The sequence below is a fragment of the Nannochloropsis gaditana genome, assembly GCF_000240725.1.
Source record: "Nannochloropsis gaditana CCMP526 unplaced genomic scaffold scaffold260, whole genome shotgun sequence".
In the NCBI taxonomy this organism is placed as follows: Eukaryota; class Eustigmatophyceae; order Eustigmatales; family Monodopsidaceae; genus Microchloropsis; species Microchloropsis gaditana.
Window position 1 is genome coordinate 14,237 of NW_005803693.1, and position 23,213 is coordinate 37,449.

At 53.7% G+C, this 23,213-nt stretch overlaps 6 protein-coding genes across 6 annotated transcripts; all 6 read left to right on the forward strand.

Moving 5' to 3' along the window:
- Positions 1 to 305: 305 nt before the first annotated feature.
- Positions 306 to 955, forward strand: NGA_0082100 (uncharacterized protein; the record flags this gene model as incomplete). Its single annotated transcript, XM_005855190.1, has 2 exons — positions 306 to 742; positions 886 to 955. 2 exons carry the CDS (start codon positions 306 to 308, stop codon positions 953 to 955), a joined length of 507 nt encoding a protein of 168 aa, XP_005855252.1.
- A 13,833-nt stretch (positions 956 to 14,788) lies between these two features.
- DES (omega-6 fatty acid desaturase delta-12) lies at positions 14,789 to 16,782 on the forward strand. Its single transcript, XM_005855186.1, has 2 exons — positions 14,789 to 15,050; positions 15,252 to 16,782. Exons 1-2 carry the CDS (start codon positions 14,820 to 14,822, stop codon positions 16,377 to 16,379), a joined length of 1,359 nt encoding a protein of 452 aa, XP_005855248.1. The 5' UTR covers positions 14,789 to 14,819; the 3' UTR covers positions 16,380 to 16,782.
- A 387-nt stretch (positions 16,783 to 17,169) lies between these two features.
- Positions 17,170 to 18,644, forward strand: NGA_0082000 (uncharacterized protein; the record flags this gene model as incomplete). The annotated part of the gene is made up of 5 exons (XM_005855189.1): positions 17,170 to 17,349; positions 17,482 to 17,510; positions 17,670 to 17,762; positions 18,123 to 18,245; positions 18,545 to 18,644. The coding sequence occupies exons 1-5, from the start codon at positions 17,305 to 17,307 to the stop codon at positions 18,642 to 18,644; spliced, it is 390 nt and encodes a 129-aa protein (XP_005855251.1). The 5' UTR covers positions 17,170 to 17,304.
- Positions 18,645 to 20,158: 1,514 nt separating this feature from the next.
- Positions 20,159 to 20,523, forward strand: NGA_0082400 (uncharacterized protein; the record flags this gene model as incomplete). The annotated part of the gene is made up of 2 exons (XM_005855193.1): positions 20,159 to 20,178; positions 20,283 to 20,523. A coding segment is annotated over exon 2 (180 nt), but the record flags the coding sequence as incomplete, so codon positions are not given.
- A 285-nt stretch (positions 20,524 to 20,808) lies between these two features.
- On the forward strand, positions 20,809 to 21,369 carry NGA_0081901 (putative protein conserved in bacteria with a cystatin-like fold containing protein; the record flags this gene model as incomplete). Its single annotated transcript, XM_005855188.1, has 1 exon — positions 20,809 to 21,369. One exon carries the CDS (start codon positions 20,809 to 20,811, stop codon positions 21,367 to 21,369), a length of 561 nt encoding a protein of 186 aa, XP_005855250.1.
- Positions 21,370 to 21,995: 626 nt separating this feature from the next.
- Positions 21,996 to 23,213, forward strand: NGA_0082200 (uncharacterized protein; the record flags this gene model as incomplete). The annotated part of the gene is made up of 2 exons (XM_005855191.1): positions 21,996 to 22,247; positions 22,611 to 23,213. Coding segments are annotated over exons 1-2 (711 nt in total), but the record flags the coding sequence as incomplete, so codon positions are not given.

The window sequence follows — 23,213 nt, forward strand, 5'->3', positions numbered from 1 at the left end:
GCATGCTGGTCGTGCCTGCGGCTTCCTCCCCCACCCCTACCGGGCTCTCGTCCTCCCCCCCGTCCTCCCTCTCGGGGGTTGAGAAAGGCGGAGTGGGAGGCAGGATAAGCACGCCGTCCATCAATCCAAGCTTGGACAACCCCAACCAAAATCCTGGCTTGAACCCTCTCCAAACGCATCACCGCCGTGTTGGCACTCGGCAAGGAGGGGGGGACGGACGGCGTGCTCTCCACACCTCTGTGCCGGGGCCTTGGATGAGGGAAAAATGCGGAGGGGTGACCGGGGATACCCCACAAACATTCAGTATGAGCCCCAAGGAACCCAAACATTTGATGGAAGCCTCTCTATTGGCCGGTGCTCAGGGGGGAAAGGGCCCCGTCGAATGCAAGCACGCCCCGCTGGCCCTTGTCTTTGATATGGGCCTCCACCGCCGCAAGTCTCACTATACCTCGGGCTTGATCTTCCAAGTTCTTGTCCCGCCCACGCTAGGGAAAGAATTTGCTTCCCTTTTCCCTCCCCGGGCCCCCCAGGCCTCCTCCGAAGCCCCTCCAACCCCTTCACAGAGCGCCTCTGCTTCCTACTCGAGACAAGCTACCGGAGCCTCCCATCGCTACCTGCGATACTGTGTGATCGAGGGGGGGCGTTACGACAGTCTGATACTTGAACACCGCTCTCCCGCCCAGTGGGCGTCGCCCCTCCTGCTTGCCATGGGCATGACGGTTTCCATCGAAAAACTCACGCGGTAGGTCGCCTTCCTTTCCATCTCCCTTCTCCCCTTTCGTTTCCTTTCTCCCCATCCTCATTCGGCTCCCCCAAGGCGCTTGGCGAATCATGTGTCCCCTATTGATGGTGCCTTATGTCGCGCACAGTCCCCACAGCTCCAAGGGCCTCCTCCCCCTCTCCGTCGATGCGATACCTCGCCTCCCTTCCTGCGCCGGCCCCCCCGACGTCCTGATCTGCTCCACCGCGTCGGGGCTGGGGGCGGGGGGCATGGCCGATCGGTTGCTGGTGGCTTGTGTGCTCTGGAATCGGGGCGTGAAAGCGGAATACTTCCCACAAGACTTGTGGAGGAAAGGGCGGGAGGGAGGGCGGGTGGAGATGTCCGTGGAGGACGCGACCCGGGTCTGCCTGGCCATGGGCATTCCCTTCCTGGTAATGGTAAAAGCGCACGTCTTGCGAGACAAGAGGGCGGTGAAGCTTCGCGCAGTGAGGGAGGCCGGCGTGTCCGATGCGACGGTGCCGTTGCTGCAGCTGGCGCGTCATATATTGGACAGGATACCGTCCCCGGGCGGAGGAGGCTTTAGTGGGGGAGGGGGGGGAGGAAGCGGGGAGAAAGGATGGCCGTACCACGTGGACACGAGTGCGTTGGATCATGGCCCCGCGGGATATTATCAACACAGCTATAATGCGCATGGGGGAGTCGGAGGAGGGGGAGTCGGAGGCGGGATCGCGGGAGGAGGGGGAGGAGGAGGGGGAGTGGAGGTCAAGCTTTCCTACCTTGATTCGAAACTCTCGCAATACGCGCCCGGCGCAGATCGTCGGAAAGCGTACAAGGAAATGACGGCCTTGGAACGGCGAGTGCGATCTCATCTCGAGCGAATGGTGGGTCATCCTTTCGTAGGATCCGGACCACAACGGGAAGCTGTGGTGGTGTTGGCAGTGGAAATGCCGTACATAGTCATTCGTGTCTTCTGTACTGCATACCTTCGTGTCGGTCCAGAGGAAGCGCTGCGTGATCCGTGGGTGAGTCAGCATTGCGGCCCGTACAAGAAAGGCTTGAGGTCCTTAGCAGACGCGTTGGAAGAGGAAGAAAAAAAACAAGGGCGAGGTATAGGGCAGGGAAGAAAAGGCGGAGGTATAGCAGGAGGAGGAGGTGGGGGAGGAAATGTGTACGTGTACAGCGTCGTTGAGGATTGTTGTGACGTGGTGCAGTTGACTGGTGGACGCTTTGATCGGAGGTTTGAAGCGAGGGGCAGAGAAAAGGTAAAATAGATGGGTGTACATAGGTTTTCACTGTGTAATCAAGTAAACTTCGTAACAGCTGAAAGAAAATTCAAATGGGTAAGAAATTTGAATGATATTATTGCGAGGCACTGTTTTCTTTCCTTTCTATTAATGCACACGAAACATGAATATTGAGGAGCTTTTCGGCAAATGGTAAATCAAAAATACTCGAGAAGCACAGTGCAGGTGCCTTGACAAGGTGCTCCAGTCACGATAATTCTAGTAGATACTTTCTTCCGCTTATACACTGGACAAATCTCGATCGTAAAGCGAACGCATGCTGAAGCTTTTGGCCCATGGGACCTTTACAAAAATGTTTGAAAGCGGCATTATGAGCCTGACTCAAAAGGTTTCATTACATGTGTGCCAACAATCCCCGAGTACATAAATGTTTTTCTCGACTTGTATTATTAAGGAACAACCCAATATCGCAACACAGAAAAGAAAAGGGAAGCGAATCGATATTTTTCAACTGACCTCCCCGCCACTGATGCCCTGTCTCGTAGTACAGCTTTAATGGCGCAAATTTCCGATTTAATGAATACAGGAACGAAAGCACGAGATGAAACAGCAAATAACAGGCTCCCAAGGCAACCATAAGAGCATTATACCTCCAATACAGCATACTTCCTTGAAAAAGAACCCCTGGCGTCACTCGTGGAGTCCACTCAATGTCGATAAGCGAATCACATTCTTGTTTCATCCAATCTACTATATAGAGCAAACCTTCAGCAACCGTGCTCCCAGCACAGCCTCACCATCAACCTTGGAAATCTCTCTCGCCTTTTACTAGAGTAGATCCAGGTGGTGTGGCAACTGTCGCATTAACCGATTTTTGTGGCCTCTCGTAGGCAACCCCCCTCCAATCCTCCCCCCCCCCCAAACACCAACTCCCCGTCGTGAGGCCTGAGTTCTTGTATCAGAAAGTTCTGGCACTGCCTTTTTCTTGCGATGGGTTGTCATGTGGAGATCTTCGCCCACTTTATGAAGCTTGTGTGGAATGAAAGAAAATGTTTGAAATGTAAGGGGCAAGGGGTCGAAGGCGAAGAAGCAGCAACACTCTCAGTAATTGTCATCTCCCTTTCGAGGCCTTTTTGTCTGACATGCAAACCGTCAAGGAAAAAAAACGGATGACAGTGAAGGGAGGGAATACGCGCGTCCTGTCCGATGGGATAGAGCCTGAAATTTCACATTTTGTGCACGGTCTTGAATGCATATGGCTTAATGTGCGGTGAAATCATGTGCGGCAGAATCATATTTGCACAACAAGAATCGCACCAGCAGGTACTAATGGGCCGTATGATCAAATAAAGTTAGAAAATAGAGCAATGCATGTGTACAAGCGGACCTTAAAATGTGGTCAGCTGAGTCGGAAAAGATGTACTCAATGCGATTTCATGAGTATCCAAGAATTGGCTTTTCACTTGACGTCGTTTTATTCCCCTCCTGCTTTTCATTATCGGGCGACATGGTTTTCTAAGTCACAAAACACGCAATGATCTTAATTTGCCATGATGCAACATTTTTATGATACCCTGCATTGCGCTTCCTCCTACTGCTCCACTAGCATCCCCCAAAATGCGAATTTATTAACAGGTACCATACGCAACTTGTCCTCTTATTATATTCCAGCGTATCAAGATCTGACATGCCAAGACATCATGCTCTCGTTTAAAATTCGCTGATGTGAAGAGGTCGGCGTCCTTTCTACACTTCAGATGGGTTGTCCGGGTAGGACACAGACCAGTGTCAGTCCTCAAACAATTTACCTTCTGGTCCGTCCATTATCAAACAGTTCGTGTCTTGACGCACCCCTCCGCTACACTGTTCCCTCACATCCATATCTTGTACGCCCTTTGTCCCTGCGTTGTCATACTCATTCCTACCCGTTTCAAATGGGCGAGAGAAAGCAAGATGGTCTTGGAGAGATCACCTTGGGCTATAATTTCGGTGACTTGATCGAGGGGCAGGGCTTGTACCCCTGATTTGCCTCCATGTTGCTTCCCCTTCATGTGGGAATTAAAGACCTTGATGGCATCGTTCAGCATTTCCCTAGTAACCTGGATCTGGATGAAGCTGGGCGCCCGGGCAAATTCCTCCTCAGGGACTTCCGGAATGGGCCGGCACGGCTGTGGCCCCGCCTTGTCAGGTCCTGCCTCCACCTCGGCCTCGACATCGGCCGCAAAGAGACTTTGCCTCTTCCCCGATCCCACCTTGGCCGTGGCCTGATAGGCAGCGGTCACTTCCCGTTCCAATGTGGAGCGGGCAATCCGAGGGGATTTGCGGGTATGCGTTGTGGAGCTGGCTGGCATGGGAGAAGCTGCTGGCACGGCAGGCGATGATGCGAAAGGCTTCGCAGACGGCGCACGGGTCATTATTTCCTGCTTTCCTTCGCCTTCGTTCGCCGACTGCCCCGCACTATCTGATACTCTAGCGCCATGCTTGTCCAAGGAGGCGAGTCGAGGGCTTCGGCGTGCCGCTGCTAACGCACGCACTGAGGCCGCCTGTCGCGCTGCTTCTTCTTCCTCTGCCCGGACCACTGCCAGCTCCCGAGCCTTCTTTTCCGCACTCCGCAGATAATAACGGGGGCCCGTCTCTCCCTCCGCCCCCGCCCCGCCCCCTTCCGCCTCCAACCCCAGCCCCACCATGCGGTTCGGCGAGAAGACGAAGCTGGCGGACTGCCGCGTTAAATCCGGGTAGTTGTACGAGAAAGACTCGTCCTCCCCCATCATCATCCCCTCTCTGTCCTCCCTGTCCCTTGTTCCGGCCTCTACCGCATCAGCACCCGCCGGCGTCCGACTCAAACGCTTGCCTCGTTTCATGCCACCGGACCCCGTTCCCTCCACTTTGTCTTTGCTCCCCGCGCTCAGGGGGGGAAACTGCAACAGACGGATACACCGGGCGGTGGAGGGCGTTCCATCCCTCTCCTCGTCTTCTCCTGCGCCCTGGTCCAGCCCCGAAGGCAGCACGCGGAAAGGAGTCTTGGCCGAGGAGGTGAGCTCTGGGGTGGGGTCGTTGGAGCGCGCCGCCCACGAGGAGGTGGAGGGACGGACGGAGGGGCCTCGGGGAGGACCAGACGCTTGAGAGGAGAGGGAAAGGGGTTGGCCAAGGCATTGGCGCCCGGCGAGGGATGCGTGACGTTGGAGGAGGGAGGGGCTCTGCATGGCCGGGGTGGCGGTGGAGGAGGAGACGAAGGAATGATGCTGTAGCTCGGTGTCATCGTCGTGGCGGGTCGAAGGAGGGTGGGAGGGACGGGCGGAGGGCGGGAGGGAGGCGGGGGCATGCAAGGAGCGTCGCAACCCCTGCTTGTTCAAGCTCTGAGGTTCGAAGAGGTTGGGAGAGCGGCAGGAGGAGGAAGTGGAGGAGGAGTGGGAGGAAGCGCCTAGGTGGTTTGGGCGAGGACGGGTCCCGGGTGTGGACCCTGTAGGGTGCCTGAGCTTGACTCCCGTGCGGAAGACGGGGGAAGGAAACTCACGCACGCCTTGGGCGGTGGGCATGACGATGACGGGCGTCTTGGGTCCCGTGGCCGCCGCTGCCGCCCCTCTCTCCAGGGGCAAGGTGGGGGAGGAAGGGCTGAGTTCCTGAGAGGAGGCGTCTGCTTCCCGGCTGCTCTCCTTCCTGGCGCTCTCCCTTCCTTTCCCTTCTCCCCAGGTCCCCTCCTTGGCTGTCTCGATGAAACGGCGGGTGAACTGCGACAAGCCAAGGTCCGCCATGGTGGGCGGACTCTCCAGGTCCCTCCCTCCCGGCCTGCGCGCCCCAGGCTCTGACGCCTCTCCCTCCTCCACCACCATTCTCACCTTCTCCTTCCCCATCCCGTCGTCCTCCCCTGCGGCCTCGCCCGCTTCCTCCTTCCTGACTGTCTCGTCCTCGATCCCGTCACCCGCCCGGCCCCCTCGGTCCGGCGAGACGATCGCCCCCGTCCCCCTTTCTTCCTTCTCTTCCTCTTGCTTCAATTGCTCCCCTACCTCCTCCACGAGCCTTTGCAGCGCACTCCTTTCAGTCGCATCATCTTGCTCCGTCAGTCCCTCCGCTGTTGACGTCCCTGCGCCGCTCTCTGTCTCAGAGGCAGCCGCCAGATTCCCCTTCGACGCACCCCCCGAGTGCCCCGGACTCTCGCGTATCTCCCCCTCCTCCAAACTCTCCTCCAAACTCCCATCCTCCATTGCTTCCTCCTCACCTTCTTCTTCTTCGACGATGGAAGGATGCCGCCCCGCTCCCACATCTGTCGCATCGCTTTGAGGCAACGCTTTCTCCGCCTCCCCTCCTTCATTCCCTTCTCGCCCCTCTCTCCGGTCCTCAAAACTCGCTCCAGGAAAGAGTAGGTGAAGAGTTTTCACTGCATCGTCGGTGGCTGCCACCAGTCGTCGGCACATATCCAGAACTTCCGCCGACGGCCGTGCATTCCCACGCTGGCTCCCTCCCTGCTTGGAAGGCTCCTGGATTGCCATCTTGGTCAAGCGCTCGCTTTCTCCTTCTGCCCGAGCCAAGGCTTGACGCAAACGGGTCCACATCGTACTCGCATCCTGCTGCAACCGCTGCGGCGTCGCGCAAGAGACCTTGCCAGCGGTGCCTCCCAGCTTGGCAGTGGCCTTCTTGTGGGAAGGCGTCTTCAGAGACGCGTGGGTGGGAACTGCCACGTTCCCGGTCGAGAGGTGCGGTTTGGCAGCGTGGACGCCCATGGACGCCGCATGTTTGGAAAGGGGAGCACTAGTCAGATTTTCTTGGTCTGTAGATGATGGCTGAGGCTCCGGTCGGCGATGTTGTTTGCGGGAGGAACGATGGAAGGGGAGGCGGGGCTCGGCTTTGGGAGCCTGTGCCCCTGCCGTGACGTGAACATTCTGGTGGACAGTCAACCGCGACGGAACGGCCAAAGAATCGCGACGAGGCTGGACTTGAGACGGCTTGAGAATGCTTTTTATTGCAGTGGTGGTTGGGACAGGAGTGAAGTTGCCGCTAGCACTGGACAATAACGTCAAGGAGGACGCGCTTGGTGCCATGGATGCTCGCCGGCGGGGAGCGCCACCAAGAGCGGGACGAAAACTTGCGTGGTCCATGCCAGTGGGTAGATAAAGCAGTTATCTATCAAAACGTGTGAAAAAAGAAGTGTCAGAGCATAATTTGTGGAATCGGGGTGTATAGGGGTTCTGGTGACCGCCTTAAGGTGGGTGAGGAGGATTCCACCTTGCGTGGACTTTACACTTAAAAACAAAGAAATTCGCCCTCGACAAGGCACAGCCCCCTCTCTGGGCTCATAACCCACCCAGTCGAAGCAAGAGACTGGAACGCAGAGGAATACGGCGCAATCAGGGCCATGGTGGCCCCCCGGCAACCGGGCGTAGGAGCTTTCCCTCCTTGCGTTAACGGCCAGGAATTTAAATCATCTTTTCCCGCCCGGCCCCGGGAGTCACAGGCTTGGGTTTTGGGACCGAGAGAAGGACGCAATGCCACGGGCACACGGGGTTGGAACGCCGGTTCACGTTTTCTTTTTAAGTTTTCCTGGAATGTGCTGGCATTCAAATGTTGATGTGCTGGTACTGTTGTTGCAGGTTTGTTTCCTCTATAACTTTTGGTCGCAGTAGGCTTACTACTACCTCCCCCCCAAAGGAAAGACTCCGGGACAATATTTGCTGGGTACATCTGTCCACCACGATGACTAGCCACAAGAACACGGTGGCTTTGGCAGCTCTAAGCGCAGATGATGATGAGGAAGCAGAGGAAGACGAAGAATTGCCGGTGAGGAAGGCTTCTACAAAGTACAACATCACTTGTACGGCGTGCTGAGAGTTTCATTTCATGGGTTTCTAACTCTCTTCAACCGTCGCAACAGGAAATATATTACAAAGCTGCTAGATCTTCTACACCTGACATCCAGCCAGTTTTGACCGCTTCCAGCGTACCAAGAAAAGATGCTATCCCGGCGCCCCCATCTCTCCCTACGGATGTTCCCACTCTTCAAAAAGCCCTCCTTTCCGCTGAGGGTAGGCTCGTCGGATTTCAAAATCGTGAACAAGTGTACGTTCATCAGCTTCAGGAAAAAGACGCGGAAATTTTGGAGTTGCACCGCCATATTCAAGAATTAAGGGTCTTCCAAAGTCCACCTGAGGCGTGGGGAAGGAAAGTGCTGGTCGACCCTGGCGTAGCTATGGAGTTGCGCTTATTACGCGAAAAGATCGCAGAATTGGAAGCGTCCGAAAAAATTTTGAAAGAGGATGCTCAGGCACGGCACTTTTCTGCTGAAAGCGCCACCGGAGAAGCGCTCTTGAACAAATGTCGCCGACTGCAGCAAGAAAATGAGTCTTTGGCCAGACGGCTGGGAGAGATGGAGAAAGGGACAGGGGAGGACGGACTTGAAGGGGCGTTTAGAAAACAAATTGCGATTTTGCAGGAACAGCTAGAGGAAAGTAAGGCAAGAGCGGAGGATTTAGACGAAGAAAGAGGGTTGTTGAGTACCATGGTGTATGCGCTCAAAAAGCAGCTAGCTGCGGCTGGGGTAGACGACGGTGAGGGAAGCACAGGCATGGCAGTGGAGACTGAATGACTTGTCTCAACTCCTTTTGTAAATGAAGAAATTCATGAGAAAGGAAATCTGCCATGGACGCCACGAGAAGAAAATTGCGAAGGGAGGGGGCCTCTTCTGCGTCCTTTTGGTTCTTAGACCCACCTATCAAAGATATCTTGCGGCTTGACATGTCATACGTTAAAGTCTTAGTTTCGATGTTTGGTACAGCGGTATCACGCGACAGGCAGTAAATTACAATATTGAAAGCTAACCTGAAGCGGCATAGACAATGCAAGATGGGCCCCTGGGAACACTCGCGAAGCAAGCCGTTTCCACGGTTATCAGCCGTTTGTGAAAGCCGGATTCTCTCTGTCGCACCCTGCTCCCCGGCGTTTTAAAAACAATGCTATCATTTTCCTGAAAGTGTATGAGGTGTTTGAGGTGATTTTTGGATACCAGAAAAGAAACGCACTTATCACTATTTCCCTCCCTAGCATTTCGAAAGGGTGAGGGCTTGAAGGCTGGTCTCATTTCGGAAGCATATAAGTACTGTTATCCGAGCATTACGATATTTTAATCGACAATGAGAGGAGGAAAGGGGATACACTATCCAAATTCTTTCCAATAGAGCTTATTTGTCGAATAAGAAAATGAACGAATTGGTCCCCTACAAGTTTTTCATCCCTTTTTCGCATTTCATCCCGGTATATGATTTTTGACAGGTGTTCTGCGATGGGGAATCGACTTTATACACTTCTTAATGCTTGTTTGAACAAAGAAATGGTTGCTCAACTTTGGTTGTACACCACTAGTAGGGATGTTGAGGTCTCTCTGCGCAATATTGGACTCGAGGCCTTGGCAGCCCGACTCAGGTCTAAAACACTATCAGACATTTTAGTTGAGACGGTCACTGACGAAGATTACAATACCTTTCTCTCAAAACATTTTGATTGCAGAGACGAGAAGCTGTTGAAGAAGACGTCATATGTCTTAATTAAGTGTGTGGTGGATTTTGCGGTGCGTCGATACGCACTCAAACCTGACACGGCACCCGCCTCATTTCAAGCATAACCAGTAATTTGTCCTCAACAAATGAATAGAGGAGCACAATTTTGATGCATACGTCGAAAAAAATTATGAGAAAGGGATAAGACGTAATCCGACATCCACAGGTGGAATGGTATACATTTGAATTGCAACCACGCGTTCGCCAATGTGATGCCATCAGAGCATACATTGCTTAAATCTCATCAGAATTTCTTTGCAGAATCTGTAATCGCTTGGACTTTTAAAATTACTAATTAAAACGAAGAAATTCAACGGTTCCTAATATTTTTGGATTGAAAGGAAAATATCAACAATGATCGTCTAAGCGTTTTAGGTCTAATGTGTGCGCGCTGATGAACAATGCGCCCACAATGAGCAGTAATGAATAAATAAAATCAAATGACTAGGCCCATGCAATACGAAATCGCGAATACAGGTATCAGGGGTGTCTAAAAAATGACGAGCTTGACAATTAACTACAGGTTCTCAATGCTAAGACAGTCCTAAGTCTATTGCTACAGTAAAGGCCGTCGCATTCCAGGAAGCGCGCGAGTCCGATCTTTGACAATGCCTTGATTGAAGCTGCGTATAGAAATATCAAGGAATATTAATATAATCGTGCACTCAGTGAAAAGAGAGATATTGACGAGGATCGAGGGCACAGGCAATATGTATCCGAAGGTAACCAAGCAAGGGAAGTTTCAGCGTTATCAAAAGATGATGGGACGGATGGCAACAGAGATTGGTATTCTTGCCAAGGCCTTTAAGACTTCGTGTAATATTGGCTATCGCACGCGCGCTACGGGATACAGAAACATTAGCGCGCGTTTGATAGCCAATAATACACGAAGTCTTAAAGGTCTTGGCAATAGTCCCACCCTCTGTTGCCATCCGTCCCGTTATTTGTATAGCAATTAACCATACGTACGTACGTGACGGTACCTGCAAAATCCCAGTTGTAAGATAGGATGTCGTGGCACTCATAAATTCGTTGTGTGTTAGCTCGCACGTATTCATATCCTTGCTAAAGACAGACATTATCATTGGTCCCACAAGGGCTTTGCCGAGGTACCCTAAGACCTCCACCGGCCACTTTTACCCCCTTTGCAGCGGTAACGAGAATTCTTAGCATGGACATGATGCACCTACTACAACTGTGAATATAAACTTCTATTTTTCCCATCCTGTTCTTCACGAACCTCTCTACGGTACGCTTTGAAGCAAGTGGGCCGAGAACCTATGAACAGGGCAGGCCTTTCATGCTTTTGAAGAGCTGGCAATCAGGCGATCAACCGCATGAAATCGCAAGAACTTGACGAAACAAACATTAAAAACGAATCTCCATAAAATCCGTTCCAGGATGTGATGGAAAAGAAAAAATTCAGCCGACGTTTGCACCCTGGAGCTAGCTAAGCTCTCCCTCGTGTCTTCCGTGATCGACGCGTCTCCCGATCGCCTCACCACCACACCTCTAAAAATCAAAGCCATAGAAAGCATTCACGTCCAGTAACCCACATCGCGGTGGCGGAAAGGTGTATTCCATGTGCTGAAATGCACGGAGCCTAGTCCGCGTGCACTGAGTTCGGGTGGACAGTGTATTGGCGGGGTACTAAATCAGGATTATATTTGGCTCTTCCTCTTGACTTTCAACTTGAAACAACGAATGCATGCCAGCCCCCTCCGAGCCTTCGACGCCAATGCATCTCCGTCAGTTCAAGACTCCTTGCCTGCGGACTAAGGAAAACGTATGTCATTTTATCAATACTGGCCAGGTCCAAGGTTTCATACTCACGTTTTCTTGCACCCTTTTTCCTCTCTGGCAGGAGTAGGATTTCTCCTCGTGAGCTGGAGGCGGAGTAGCTTAGTGTGGACTGCTGAAGCGAGCAATTGCGCCCGTTTTTAAAAACCTTCAAGCTTCCTCCAACATTTTCGCCGCAGTTTAGATAGCTAGGGTCCCCAAAATCAGCATCAGAATGCCGACCACGGGCTCCGCCCGCAGTAGGCTCATGCGAAGAGTCCTGCCTTTAGTCCTCCTTCTCCTTCTCCCGACTGCTGCCGTCTTCGGCCTGAAATTCTACACCACCACACACAATCCTTTCGTCGCTCCACCACCAGGAGGACCACAATTGATCGCTACCAATCGTTTGATGATGAAAAATAGCGGGGTACTCATTCCTCGGAGCGCGACCGCAGCAGCCGCGGCAACATCAGCAGCTGCCAGCGTTTCTTCTTCCTCCGTGCCATTGGCCAGCGTTTTAAACGGCGTTAGTGCCTTGTACCACCACAGCAGCAGCAGCAGTAGTGGGGGCAGACGGAGTGGGAATGTCCGCATGCTGGTCTGCAACGCGGCCTCCACGACGGGTATCGAGGGACAAGACCAAGGAAGGGCCTTTTGGGGATGGCGAGGCCTATTCTCGGCGTTTCGTCGGGGAGGGATCAGCTCCAGGACAACAAGCCCGGCTCCTGGAGAAACGGCAGCTCCCAGCTTGCCGGGAGGGCCTGCATCCTCCTCGAACACGTATAGAATCTTGTCGTCCACCTACGCTGCCTGGTCCTCGGGCGAGACGATGGCCAGGGACGGTGGCATCCTCTCCTTCCTGCCCCCAGGCATCCCCACGGACACGAGGGGGATCGAGGTGGCCCTAGGGGGGGGTGAAGGTGGGAGCATGCCACTGCGGGCGGCGGGGGTGGCGGGCACGAGTGAGAAGCGGAAAAAGAAGGTGTTGATCCTCATGTCCGATACCGGGGGCGGGCACCGGGCGTCGGCCCAGGCTCTGGAGGCCGCTTTCAACGAGCTCTTTCCCAACCAGGTCGAGTGCACGACCGTGGATATCTGGACGGATTTCGCTCCCTGGCCCTACAATCGATTCGTGCCGGCCTATCAGTTCATGGCCAAGAACCCCCTCTACTGGAAGGCGTTCTGGGAGTACGGGAAATTTCCCCCTTCCAAATGGGGCACGGAGGAGCTGTCGAACCTGGCTTGTCACCACCGGTTCAAGGACTGCATTGAGGACCAAGACCCGGACCTGATCATCTCGGTGCACCCCCTCTGTCAGGATGTGCCCCTGCGGGTTTTGAACACGCTGGGCCGCGGGAAGCGTCAAATTCCTTTCGTGACCGTCGTCACCGACCTGGGAGGCGCGCACCCGACCTGGTTTCACAAGGAGGTGGACCTTTGCTTCGTTCCCTCGGACCCAGTTCGAAAGATTGCCTTGGCCATGGGGTTGAAACACGATCAAATCCGACAGCACGGACTGCCGATCCGGCCAGGCTTTTGGAAGGCGGGGAAGGATAAAGGGCAGTTGCGCAGGGAGCTGGGTTTGGCCACGGGGGTGAGGACGGCGCTGGTTGTGGGGGGTGGGGACGGGATAGGAAACCTGTTGGAGATCACGGAGAGCCTTGCCTCGGCGCTGGCGGCTGGGGGATCCGGGGGGAAGAAGAGCCAGGTGGTGGTGGTGTGTGGGAAGAACGAGGAAATGCGGCGGAATTTGGAGCGGCGGACGTGGCCCCCGAGCGTGAATGTGGTGGTCAAGGGGTTTGTAAATAATATGGATGCTTGGATGGGCGCGTCGGATTGCATCGTCACCAAGGCCGGGCCAGGGACGATTGCGGAGGCGAGTACTCGGGGGCTGCCCGTGATGCTTTTTAACTACCTGCCCGGACAGGAAGAAGGGAACGTGCCCTTTGTGGTGGAAAATGGCTTTGGTGATTACAAAAAGGACCCGAAGGCGATCGGGGAGGTGGTGTCGGGGTGGCTGATGAGCGAGGAGGTGCGGGAGAAGATGAGCAAGAAGGCCCTGGAAGCTAGTCGCCCGAGCAGCACTACCAACATTGCCAAGGAGATTGGCGATTTGCTGTTTGGCAATTGGCAGCTGCCGCTACGGAAAGACACGGAGGATAAATTCAATATTTTGTTGAAAAAATTGATGGAGCCCGTGACGATGTGAGTGTCAGTGTGGGGTTGGGTGCAAATGGTTTGTGGCACGAAAAAGGGGAACTGTGTAGATATAGGAAAGGGTCGTTGGTGGGAAGTCGCGAAGCAGACTAGGTGACGACGATGTGATGCTTTAAAAATGCTAGCAGGAAAAGGCTCATTTTCTTGGCGGAGGAAAAAGGAACTGGGAGAGTAAATGTGCGAGGCGAGGTCGAATGTGTGTCGTATAGATTACACATAACATGCATGACGCCTGGACTTTCCTTGACACTCACGACACATGGGTGAAATAAGAGTGATAAGTTGAAAGAACACATATTTAAATGCAAAATTTTGCCTCCCGATGTTCGACAAAAGAAGGAAAGAAATATAAAAAGCGGTAGAGCCAGTTGGGAGATTTTCCACCCGTGTTCCCTCAGGAACGAGTTCCCAATGTATGAATAGTATCGGTTGTACACAAAAACAATTCTGCAGGTTCTGACGGGCATCGGTACTGCGCCGTGCATTGATCGATTTCTCAATTATTACGAGACAACGCTCCTTTTAGACGCTACTATGATGGGGGGCGTAATGAGAACTGGCGAGCCATGGTCTACACGATGCCCCATCCAGCAACCTAGGAGCAACCAGCGTCGAAAGGCGTCTACAACGGTACGGAAAGAACATGAACGCAGCCCTGGCCACGGTACAAGGAGATGACTCCCCTTTCCGAAGTACAACCCCCCCACCGTCCGAAGGTCCCAACTGGCTCGGCACGCGTCAGCTGACGCGCCTGTTCGTCATCATCTGGGCGGTTGCCAGCGAGGCACGTCCCGTGGCCGTCTAGGCAGGAGTTGGGTCCGTCTTACACTTGCGACGGCGCTCCATCCCGCCGTCCATGGTGGGCAAAAAGGCGGAAAGTCTCACGTGGGGGCGGTTCGTGGTGGATTTCTTGGGCCGGTGCGTGCATGTGTTCACGTTGAGCAACCAGAAGAAAACCAGAGCCAGACGCTTTCATGTTCCCCGTCAGCCCGCCCTGCTCATCGCCGCACCCGTACCTTGTGTTATGCAACACGTCTAACAAGGAGCTGGCCTTGTAGGTCTTGCCATACGTGTATTTGACGTATGTAAGGAAATTGTGACTTCATTAATCTGTTGATGACGTTTAGATTACTTCTTGGGTGGTTGGAATTCATGAGCCACGTAAGCGGAACATTTTTATAGATCGCCTCCACCCGAGGAGTAAAATGAAGCGAGATGGATTCATTGCCCCTGACCTTGTATCCTGACCCGTATCAACGACCACAACCCTACAATGTATCTTTAGACAGGTTTTCCAACTCACCTTTCTCTAGAATGGGGCGTGGCGGTGAGAAAACTGTCACACCTCCATCAAAAACCTTCCATGCTCATGGCCACTCTCTGACCGCCAGTGACCTTTCTCGAGCGGATGCCGCATCCACTATCTCGAGCTCGGTTAGGCCCAGTAAGTCGTTGGAGGCAATGCCCACGGAAGAATTGCGAAAGAAGGCACTGCAATACGGACACGACGCCTCCGCGGACAGGGCCTCGTTGCTTCAAATACTGGTGAGAGGGAGAGCCCTGGTGACGCGCTTGCTCACGTTAGCTTCCAAGGACCTGCAACGGCACGACATGCTCTGTTTCTCACCAGAAATCCGCACGTTCGAGTTGTCTTTCCTGGGCTCACATTTCTTGTCTCACGTCGTTGAGACCGTACCCGTCTTACCCTCTCCTTCGTCCTCCTGCATCCCCTACCACGTGCGATAGGCCCCATATGGCGACATTCTTCTCCGTACGGACGCGCCTCCCTCCCTCCCCCTCACCCCTCCTCCCTTCACCCTTGCGGATATCAAAGCCGCCGTACCCAGGCATTGCTTCGAACGCTCCTTGACCACCTCCTTCTTCCACCTCGCTTGTGACCTCGTCCTGGTTGCTCTGCTCGGATACTTGGCCACGCTCATCGGGCACCCAGACGTGCCGACAATGTCCCGCTACCTACTGTGGCCTCTCTACTGGTATGCGCAGGGCTCGGTGTTGACAGGCGTGTGGGTCATTGCCCATGAATGCGGGCATCAGTCTTTTTCCCCGTACGAACGGGTGAACAACCTGGTGGGGTGGGTCCTGCACTCCGCCCTCCTCGTCCCCTACCATTCCTGGCGCATCTCCCACGGCAAGCACCACAACAACACGGGGAGCTGCGAGAACGACGAGGTGTTCGCGCCGCCCATCAAGGAAGACCTGATGGACGAGATCCTCCTCCACTCCCCCTTGGCCAACCTCGCCCAAATCATCATCATGTTGACCGTGGGATGGATGCCCGGCTACCTGTTGATGAATGCCACGGGACCTCGAAAGTACAAGGGCAAGAACAACAGCCACTTCGATCCGAATTCCGCGCTGTTCTCCCCCAAGGACCGCTTGGATATCATCTGGTCGGACATAGGCTTCTTCCTCGCTTTGGCCGGCGTGGTGTGGGCCTGCACCCAGTACGGGTTCTCCACCGTGGGCAAGTACTACCTGCTCCCCTACATGGTGGTGAACTATCATCTGGTGCTCATCACCTATCTCCAGCACACGGACGTCTTCATCCCTCATTTCCGCGGGGCAGAGTGGTCATGGTTCCGGGGGGCTCTTTGCACTGTCGACCGCTCCTTCGGCTGGCTGCTCGACCATACGTTCCACCACATCTCGGACACGCACGTCTGCCATCATATATTTAGTAAGATGCCTTTCTATCACGCGCAAGAAGCGAGTGAGCACATCAAGAAGGCGCTGGGGCCGTACTACCTGAAGGACGACACCCCGATATGGAAAGCGTTGTGGCGAAGTTATACGCTTTGCAAGTATGTGGACACGGATAAAAATGCCGTTTTTTACAAGCACCGAGCATCATAGTGAAGTCTTTCACCGGGGCGTGGGTCGCGAATGCGGCTTAATGTCCGCAGCGGCATGGTTTCACCTAAAAAGACCAAGTGTGTAGTTATGTTTCATATCTCGAGTGGAAACGCTTGATGATGGTGATGATCAGCGAAGGATGGGATACATCAGAAGTATTGCCAGTATTCTTGCTGTTTTCCGTCATGTTAGCAAACGATCACCGTTTCCTTCATATTGTGTTGGTGCATAACTGAACGATGTGGACACGAGAGAGGAAGAGGAGACAAGTACAACATACCTTGGATTGACAACGATGAAAGTTGATTGATATTTAGAAGTGGGGAGATGAGAACGAGGACATGCCCTCAGAAATTCTACAGTAAAACTAGCTCTAGGAAAAAAGAAACTGGAAAGAAGCTTCCGTCCTTGTTTTCTCATGTACATCTTTTTTCATGGTTTGCTTAAACGGGCAGGTAGTTGACAAAGTCCTTCTCAGGCAGTTCACCGAGGCTGAGCCAGCTTCGTCTCCCATCAAAGAATTTGAAATCAATTCGCGATGTTTTGCGTAGTTTTATGTAACAGAAAGGCCGGCAATGCTTTGTACGTAAGGTTTGCAGGGTTTAGGCGGGCGGCTCGGGAATAAGACGGAGGAACGGTCAGGAGCCTCACCCGGCCATCCTGTTCATTGCAACGTCGTCAGGCCCTCATTCCAGATATAATTTGTATTTTGAGACTTTGCTTGAGAGATGTAAAGTATTTATCGATGCGATCCGTATTCAAGTCGCTCACGCAATCTTTGCACGCACTTACAGCCTTCTACACCTCTCCTCCGGCGGCTAACTTTCGGGTATAACCTGAAGGAAAAGAGTGCGGCTGTGAGTGGAAAGCCAAAAGCCAAGAAAGAGCTAGCCCTAGGTTCAAAATACAAACGTGTGAGCCAGCCATGTCGGATGTCAAATCTTTGTTCCGCAAAAAAACCAAGCAAGCGGTGCGTAGGAATCATGCTGAAGTCTTTCCGGTCCAAGACCGATAATTTTTTGACCTATCGTGTAACCTTTACACTGTGTAATACGCCTCATTCTAATAATTGAATCATCCACAATGGTTTTCCAATGACCAGGCCAAGGCTAAAACCGAACCAGTGAAGCCGTAAGTGCAAAATCCTCGATCAGCCTCCCTTGTCCCTTCGACTTTATTTACCTCTGGTTCCGTCTCTCTTTTGAGCATCTATACCAATATAAGTCAGGTTTCATCCCGCTTATACACTTTTTGACACAATAAATTATTATGCCTTTCGCTGCCTCACAGAACAGCCGAGGAAGAGGAGGATGACGAATGGGGTGTGGTACCGAAGCCTACGGAGCAATTGTACCTAGGGAACCGCAAAGCCAGGGAGTTGATGTGAGTTCGTTTCTTGAATCCACGCGGGTTATAAATGTGAGGGCATGCTTCCTTTATTCAATGCATGTTTAATGTATCGTCATCGTTTTGTGGTGCTTGGGATTGACCTTTTCCCTGCACCTCGCTTGTTTAACAGTGGTGGAGCTTACGCCGACGTCAACCTTGCAGTAAAAGTTGCGCACGACGACACCAAGTAAGGGAACTTTTGGGGTGGTTTGGTAGCAATAGGGGTGAGATCCACCCTTGTTAACATACTCTCAACCCCGGTGCGCCGTCCGTCATCCTCCCTTCCATGGCGTTCACCCCCCTCTTCGTTCCGTGGCTTCCTCCCCTCCTTCCTCCTTCCTCCTCTTGTTGCAGGGCCGTCTTTCATGACGTTCGGAAGAAGGCTGTTTCGGCGGCCGCATCCGAGGCCTCCCCAGCAGCTCCTGTCGAACCCTCTCCTCCGCCCGCCCCCGAACCAGCCCCGACCGCCCAACCAGGGTGCGTATATCGTGGTGTTCAGGATGTCGCCTTTTCTAAGAATCTCCCCTTAATCGATTATCATATCCTCCTTGGCATTTATTGCTCGCTCTCATCCCCCCTCTTCTCGTCCCCTTCGCCCTTCTTGCCGGTCTCGTTGCTCCCCCCCGACCGATCGGACAGGCGCTGGCGCTCCCGCCGGGTCCTGGCTGAACAAGGATTGATCCCACCTCCCCTTGATAGCGGCAGCAACAGCTCCAGCAAAGAAAACGCCACCGCTACCGAAGCCTTCCCCGCGCTATCCGGCTTTCCCTCCCTAGGTCCTGCCCGGGCGGCTGGGCCTTCGCCCGTCGTGGCGGCCGGAAGGTGGGGCCAGGTGGCAGACACATCCTCGTCGAGGACGACAGGCCAGAAGATTGAAAAGGAGGGCGGGGTCACGCCAGCACCCGCGGGCACGGCGTCGGAGGGGGCAAAAACAGAGTCGGAAGGTCCCCTCGCGGCGCCTCCCTCGGCATCCAACGCTGTCCTGAGTACTCCAAACTCCCAGGGAAAGGAAAAAGAATCAACATTTGTCGCTCCCACAGTGACGGGGGCGACGGAGAGCTTAAATGTTCAGGATAGCAGCGTTGGGGTCAGGCAGGAAAAAGTAGAGGGAAACGTGGCTGTTGATGTTATAGCGGAGGGGGTGGCTGCGGTCGATTTGAAAAGCAAGTTTGGAACCAAGAAGAAGAAGAAGAAGCACATTGACATCGATGCATGAAGAGGATAGCAAATCGATGGTTGCCTGGAGTTACATAACAGGCGTAGGAAGTAGAGTTTGAGGAGGCCCTCAATTTTGGTCGGTCACATTTCGGATGGATGGAGGTGCATACATATTTAACTCTTTAAAGCAAAGATGTCTGGTCTCCAATTAATTCGGAGAGGTGATGGAGCATTTTTGGCATCTTACTTATTAGCGTTTGATGTTTTCATTCAATTTTTTGACACAGGTAAAGAATCACTTAAAGTTTTCTTCAGATCCCTGCAAACAATACCATCTATACAAAAGCCGTGCTACATTGAGTTGGACTACAAGCAAATTGAGTTTGATCAACGATCAACGAGAGTAGAGACAATGTGCTGATCATCATCTTTTGTGCAGCATCTTTGAAAAACATGTACGCCAACCTCCCCACCCAAAACCTCATTATAGAATTACGTCCGTTACTTGCAAGCATTGCAAAGATAGGGTAATTACGGGCACCCTATTCCTAGGTGACAATGAGAAATGCAAGGTCACTGGATACAGATCTCATGCATGTGAAATGTCCAGGCCGTCAAAGGCTTTGACGAGGAAAACCTCCTTTTACACATTTTCCTCCGACGACGCCGGCGCCGGAGGACAAAGACGCTTCTCCATTCGGCTTCCTCCCAAATATATTGCCAGATATCACAACATCTTTAATCAAAACCAATGGCATCACGTACCTTGTTACACCCCATAGCCAAGGTCGAGGCGTCACTTTAGTGGCCAATCCGCCTGAAATCGAGGGAACGTAGGCCGGCGGAGGCCGACGCGTGCTCCCCTTCAGGGTGACGCAAGGCTTACGTGCCTCGCTTGATTGCCTCGCGTAGGTGGTTTGGCGACATTGAATGCTCAGTTCTCGCATGGACACGTGCCCACACCTTGATGGACGGCTTGTTGAGCAATATTCATAAGCTGCGTCTGATGAGAAGTATCGTTGGATTGCTTTGTGCCATGTTAGCGTGGGTGTCTCCTCACATCGTCCATCTTCCCGCCCGATCAACCCCTTTCCACCAGGCACGGGGCAGGCACCGTCAGGAAGATGAAGCGCCGGCCAATAGTCTCCGATAGAATTTTCAGGCATTTATTGCTGACCTTGGTTCTCCTTGCCTCCCTTTTACCCGGCGTCGCCTTTTCCTTCAAATTGGGCATCATCCCTTCGGGCCCTAGGTACGCGAAAAGCATCTGAATCAGTCTCGACATACGCCATCATTTTATATCATTTTGATTGGAGTGTCAATCTTCTTTTTGCCTCTTGATGCGCTTTCCAACAGTATAGGGATATTGACAAATCTGTCTGTCGATCAACCAGTTTTCTACCTTAGTAAGACACACATGCTCTTCCTTCTCGAAGCCTTCCCACTTTACCCTTCCAGTAACCTCTCTCTTGATGCGCCATCGCGTGATGCTTTGGCGTCTCGGATTCCAAGTCCTTCGCGTTTGGAACCTCGAACATCCTTGACGCACTTCTCCTCCCCAATTGTCCGTAAAATCAGTTCCCCCCACCCTATCAGTGTAACGCGGTCCCCGCGAACCGCCGTGGCCTCGACCACCGCCAGCACAGACACTGGCACCCTCACCAGCAATAGTCATGTTCAAACGAAAAAGAGACGTCGTGAGAAGGCCACCCGGCTCGGCAAGATCAGGCCTGTTTTACATGCACTGCAACAGACGGCCTCACGAGCGGCCCCGCCCGGCTCCACGCGTCGCAGTCTCGTCAAAAAGTTTGCCCGAGGGGTACTTTTCCTCCCCCCGCTTTTTTTAGGCGGTGCTCTCAACATCGCTGCTCCTTCTGGTGCGATGGCCATTGCACCGGCTGGTGTGGCAGCTGTAGACAAGACTCCTGGCAGATACAAAAACGTCGCGATGGGATCCATGGTCGAACCTCGGCCACGCAGTGCGTCAGGCGTGGACGAGCGGGTCAAGCAGGAAGTCCTGCAAACTACTCAAAAATGGCTTCAGACGGTCACCTCGAACCGCGCAACGGCTTCGGCGGAAACGGCCGCCTTGTATGCTTCGGACGCCGTGTTGTGGGGAACGGTTTCGGAGGAACTTCGGGTCAATCCCGCGGAAATTCGGTCGTATTTTGATTTTTTTGCCGCACTCCCTGGATTGAGGGTGGCAGCCTATCAACCTTACGTAAGGATATTCGGAACGGGAAATGAAGGAGAGACAGCCATCAACGACGGGTACTACGTCTTTGCGTGGCGGGGCCCGGACGGCCGTGAGGTGCAGAAGCACGCACGGTATTCGTTTGTGTACCGGAAAGAGGGGGAAAAATGGATGATTGTCGACCACCACTCATCCTTGTTGCCGACTGCTCCTGCAGGGCTTGCGAAGGCGACGACGGTGGTGATGTGATGGGAGGAAGACCAGGCGGGGGCCCAACAAAGACGAGACGGAGGGAAAAACTCGGCGCACGAAATGCCGAGGATGGATTACTCGTTGTTATGGCGAGACATAAATAGAATATGGAGTAGAATTTTGGTGAAGTGTAGATGTGTACCATAAGGGTGGGATGCGGAGAACGATATCGGAATAAGGATGGAAGGGGAGGTTGAGCCCCGTGTGCATAAACGTTGTGGTAGAATTTATCTCCCGTACGACGCAAAACAAACTTCGGCGCGAGGCTACCCCACACACCATTTTCATCCCAGTTTTTGTTGACCTCTATCGGTATTCCTTTGTTTTCAGTTTCACGCGGCACTTGGAGTATAATAGTAGAACACGGAGTGTCCAACGCCACTTTCTACACGGCTGAAAGAGCAATGGGCTGTCCGAGAACAAGCTGCGCACAAGGCGATGCACGGACTAGACATATACACGGTTAGATATCAAGTAAAGAATGCATGTAACTAGAGAAAGCCTAAGCCTCGGGGCTGCAGCTGTGTAAACTCAGGTGGCGACTAGCGACCCCTCGGCGAGGGACTTCAAAGACATAAAAACGCGCTCACACCCCTCTCTTTCCCATCCATACCTTACTCCACGGAAATTGCAGAGCTCCTGTAGCTATATCGGAACGTGTACAAACCCTTTGGAAGCCTGGCATCTCATCCTGGCCTGAGCTCACCTTTCGATAGCTTCCCCCCCACTGCCCTCCCTCACCCGTCGCGAGCCTCGAAGCATTTCTGATGTCCTCATCAAAGCTAGTCCGCCCACCCCGTCTGTTGGGCTTTGGCGGCCGACCCTACAATTTCTTTGACAGAGATTCCCTTCCTCGGAATCTCTCCTCTGTTTTGGTAAGTTTACCATGCTTCTGCACGCGCCGACCTCCCCTCCCACCGCCCGGGCTTCTCTTCGCTACCCTCCCATTTCTCGTCTCCTTCCGCTTTCCCCCCCAACATCTCTATATTCACACATTTTTCAGCTCTCCTTTTATGCCCTTCAACCCCCTTCTCCCCTCGGTGGCTCTCGTGTGTATATTATCTGTTCCATCTCTTGATCTTGCATTCTGTCCGCCACTACTTTCGCCTCCACCATTATCCCGTCCCTTGTCCGCATGGCGCCTCAGTTCTGGCGAGGCACTCTTCTCTTCTCTCTTCTTTCACAATCCATGTTGTCATGTCCTTTAACCCATAATCTTCTTGTGACGTTTCCGACAGAAAGGCAATTTGGCCTCGGCGTTGCTCGTGGAAGGCGCCTTGATCTTCGCAGACGACCAGGGCCACATCACTTTCACGGACGCCGACCTCCACGTCTCCCTTCAACACCGCATTCTGTCTCCTCCTCCTTCCCCCCCTCCCTCCCCCTCCAATCCTCCCTCCCTCCTCCTCGCCCGCTCCCTCCAGTCCCCTCCCCTCCTCGTGGTCGCCGGCCTCCACGGCCCAGGGGCGCAAGTTGTTATCCACACCTGGGTGGGAAGCAAAGTCTCAGCGCCCTCCAACACCATCGCCGTCCTTTCCGCCCTTCAGGCCCTGGCTCCGGGTACCTTAAATGAGGCCCTGACCGCCGCCGCAGCCATCCCGACGGCCTTGGCTTGTAACCACGACGGGACGAAGGTCGCCCTCGGCTTCGCTTCCGGCCTCGTCCTCGTGTGGACCAGCAGCTTCCGAGAAGATCGGATCAACATCCCCCTTCCTGCCCTTCTGTTGCGTCCGCCTTTACCCGGGCTCGGGCCGGGGGAAGCGGTGGCGGCGCCCAGACCCGTGACGGCCCTGCTGTTCCAGCAGGGCGGGGAGGAGGGGGGGGAGGGAGGGAGGGAGGGG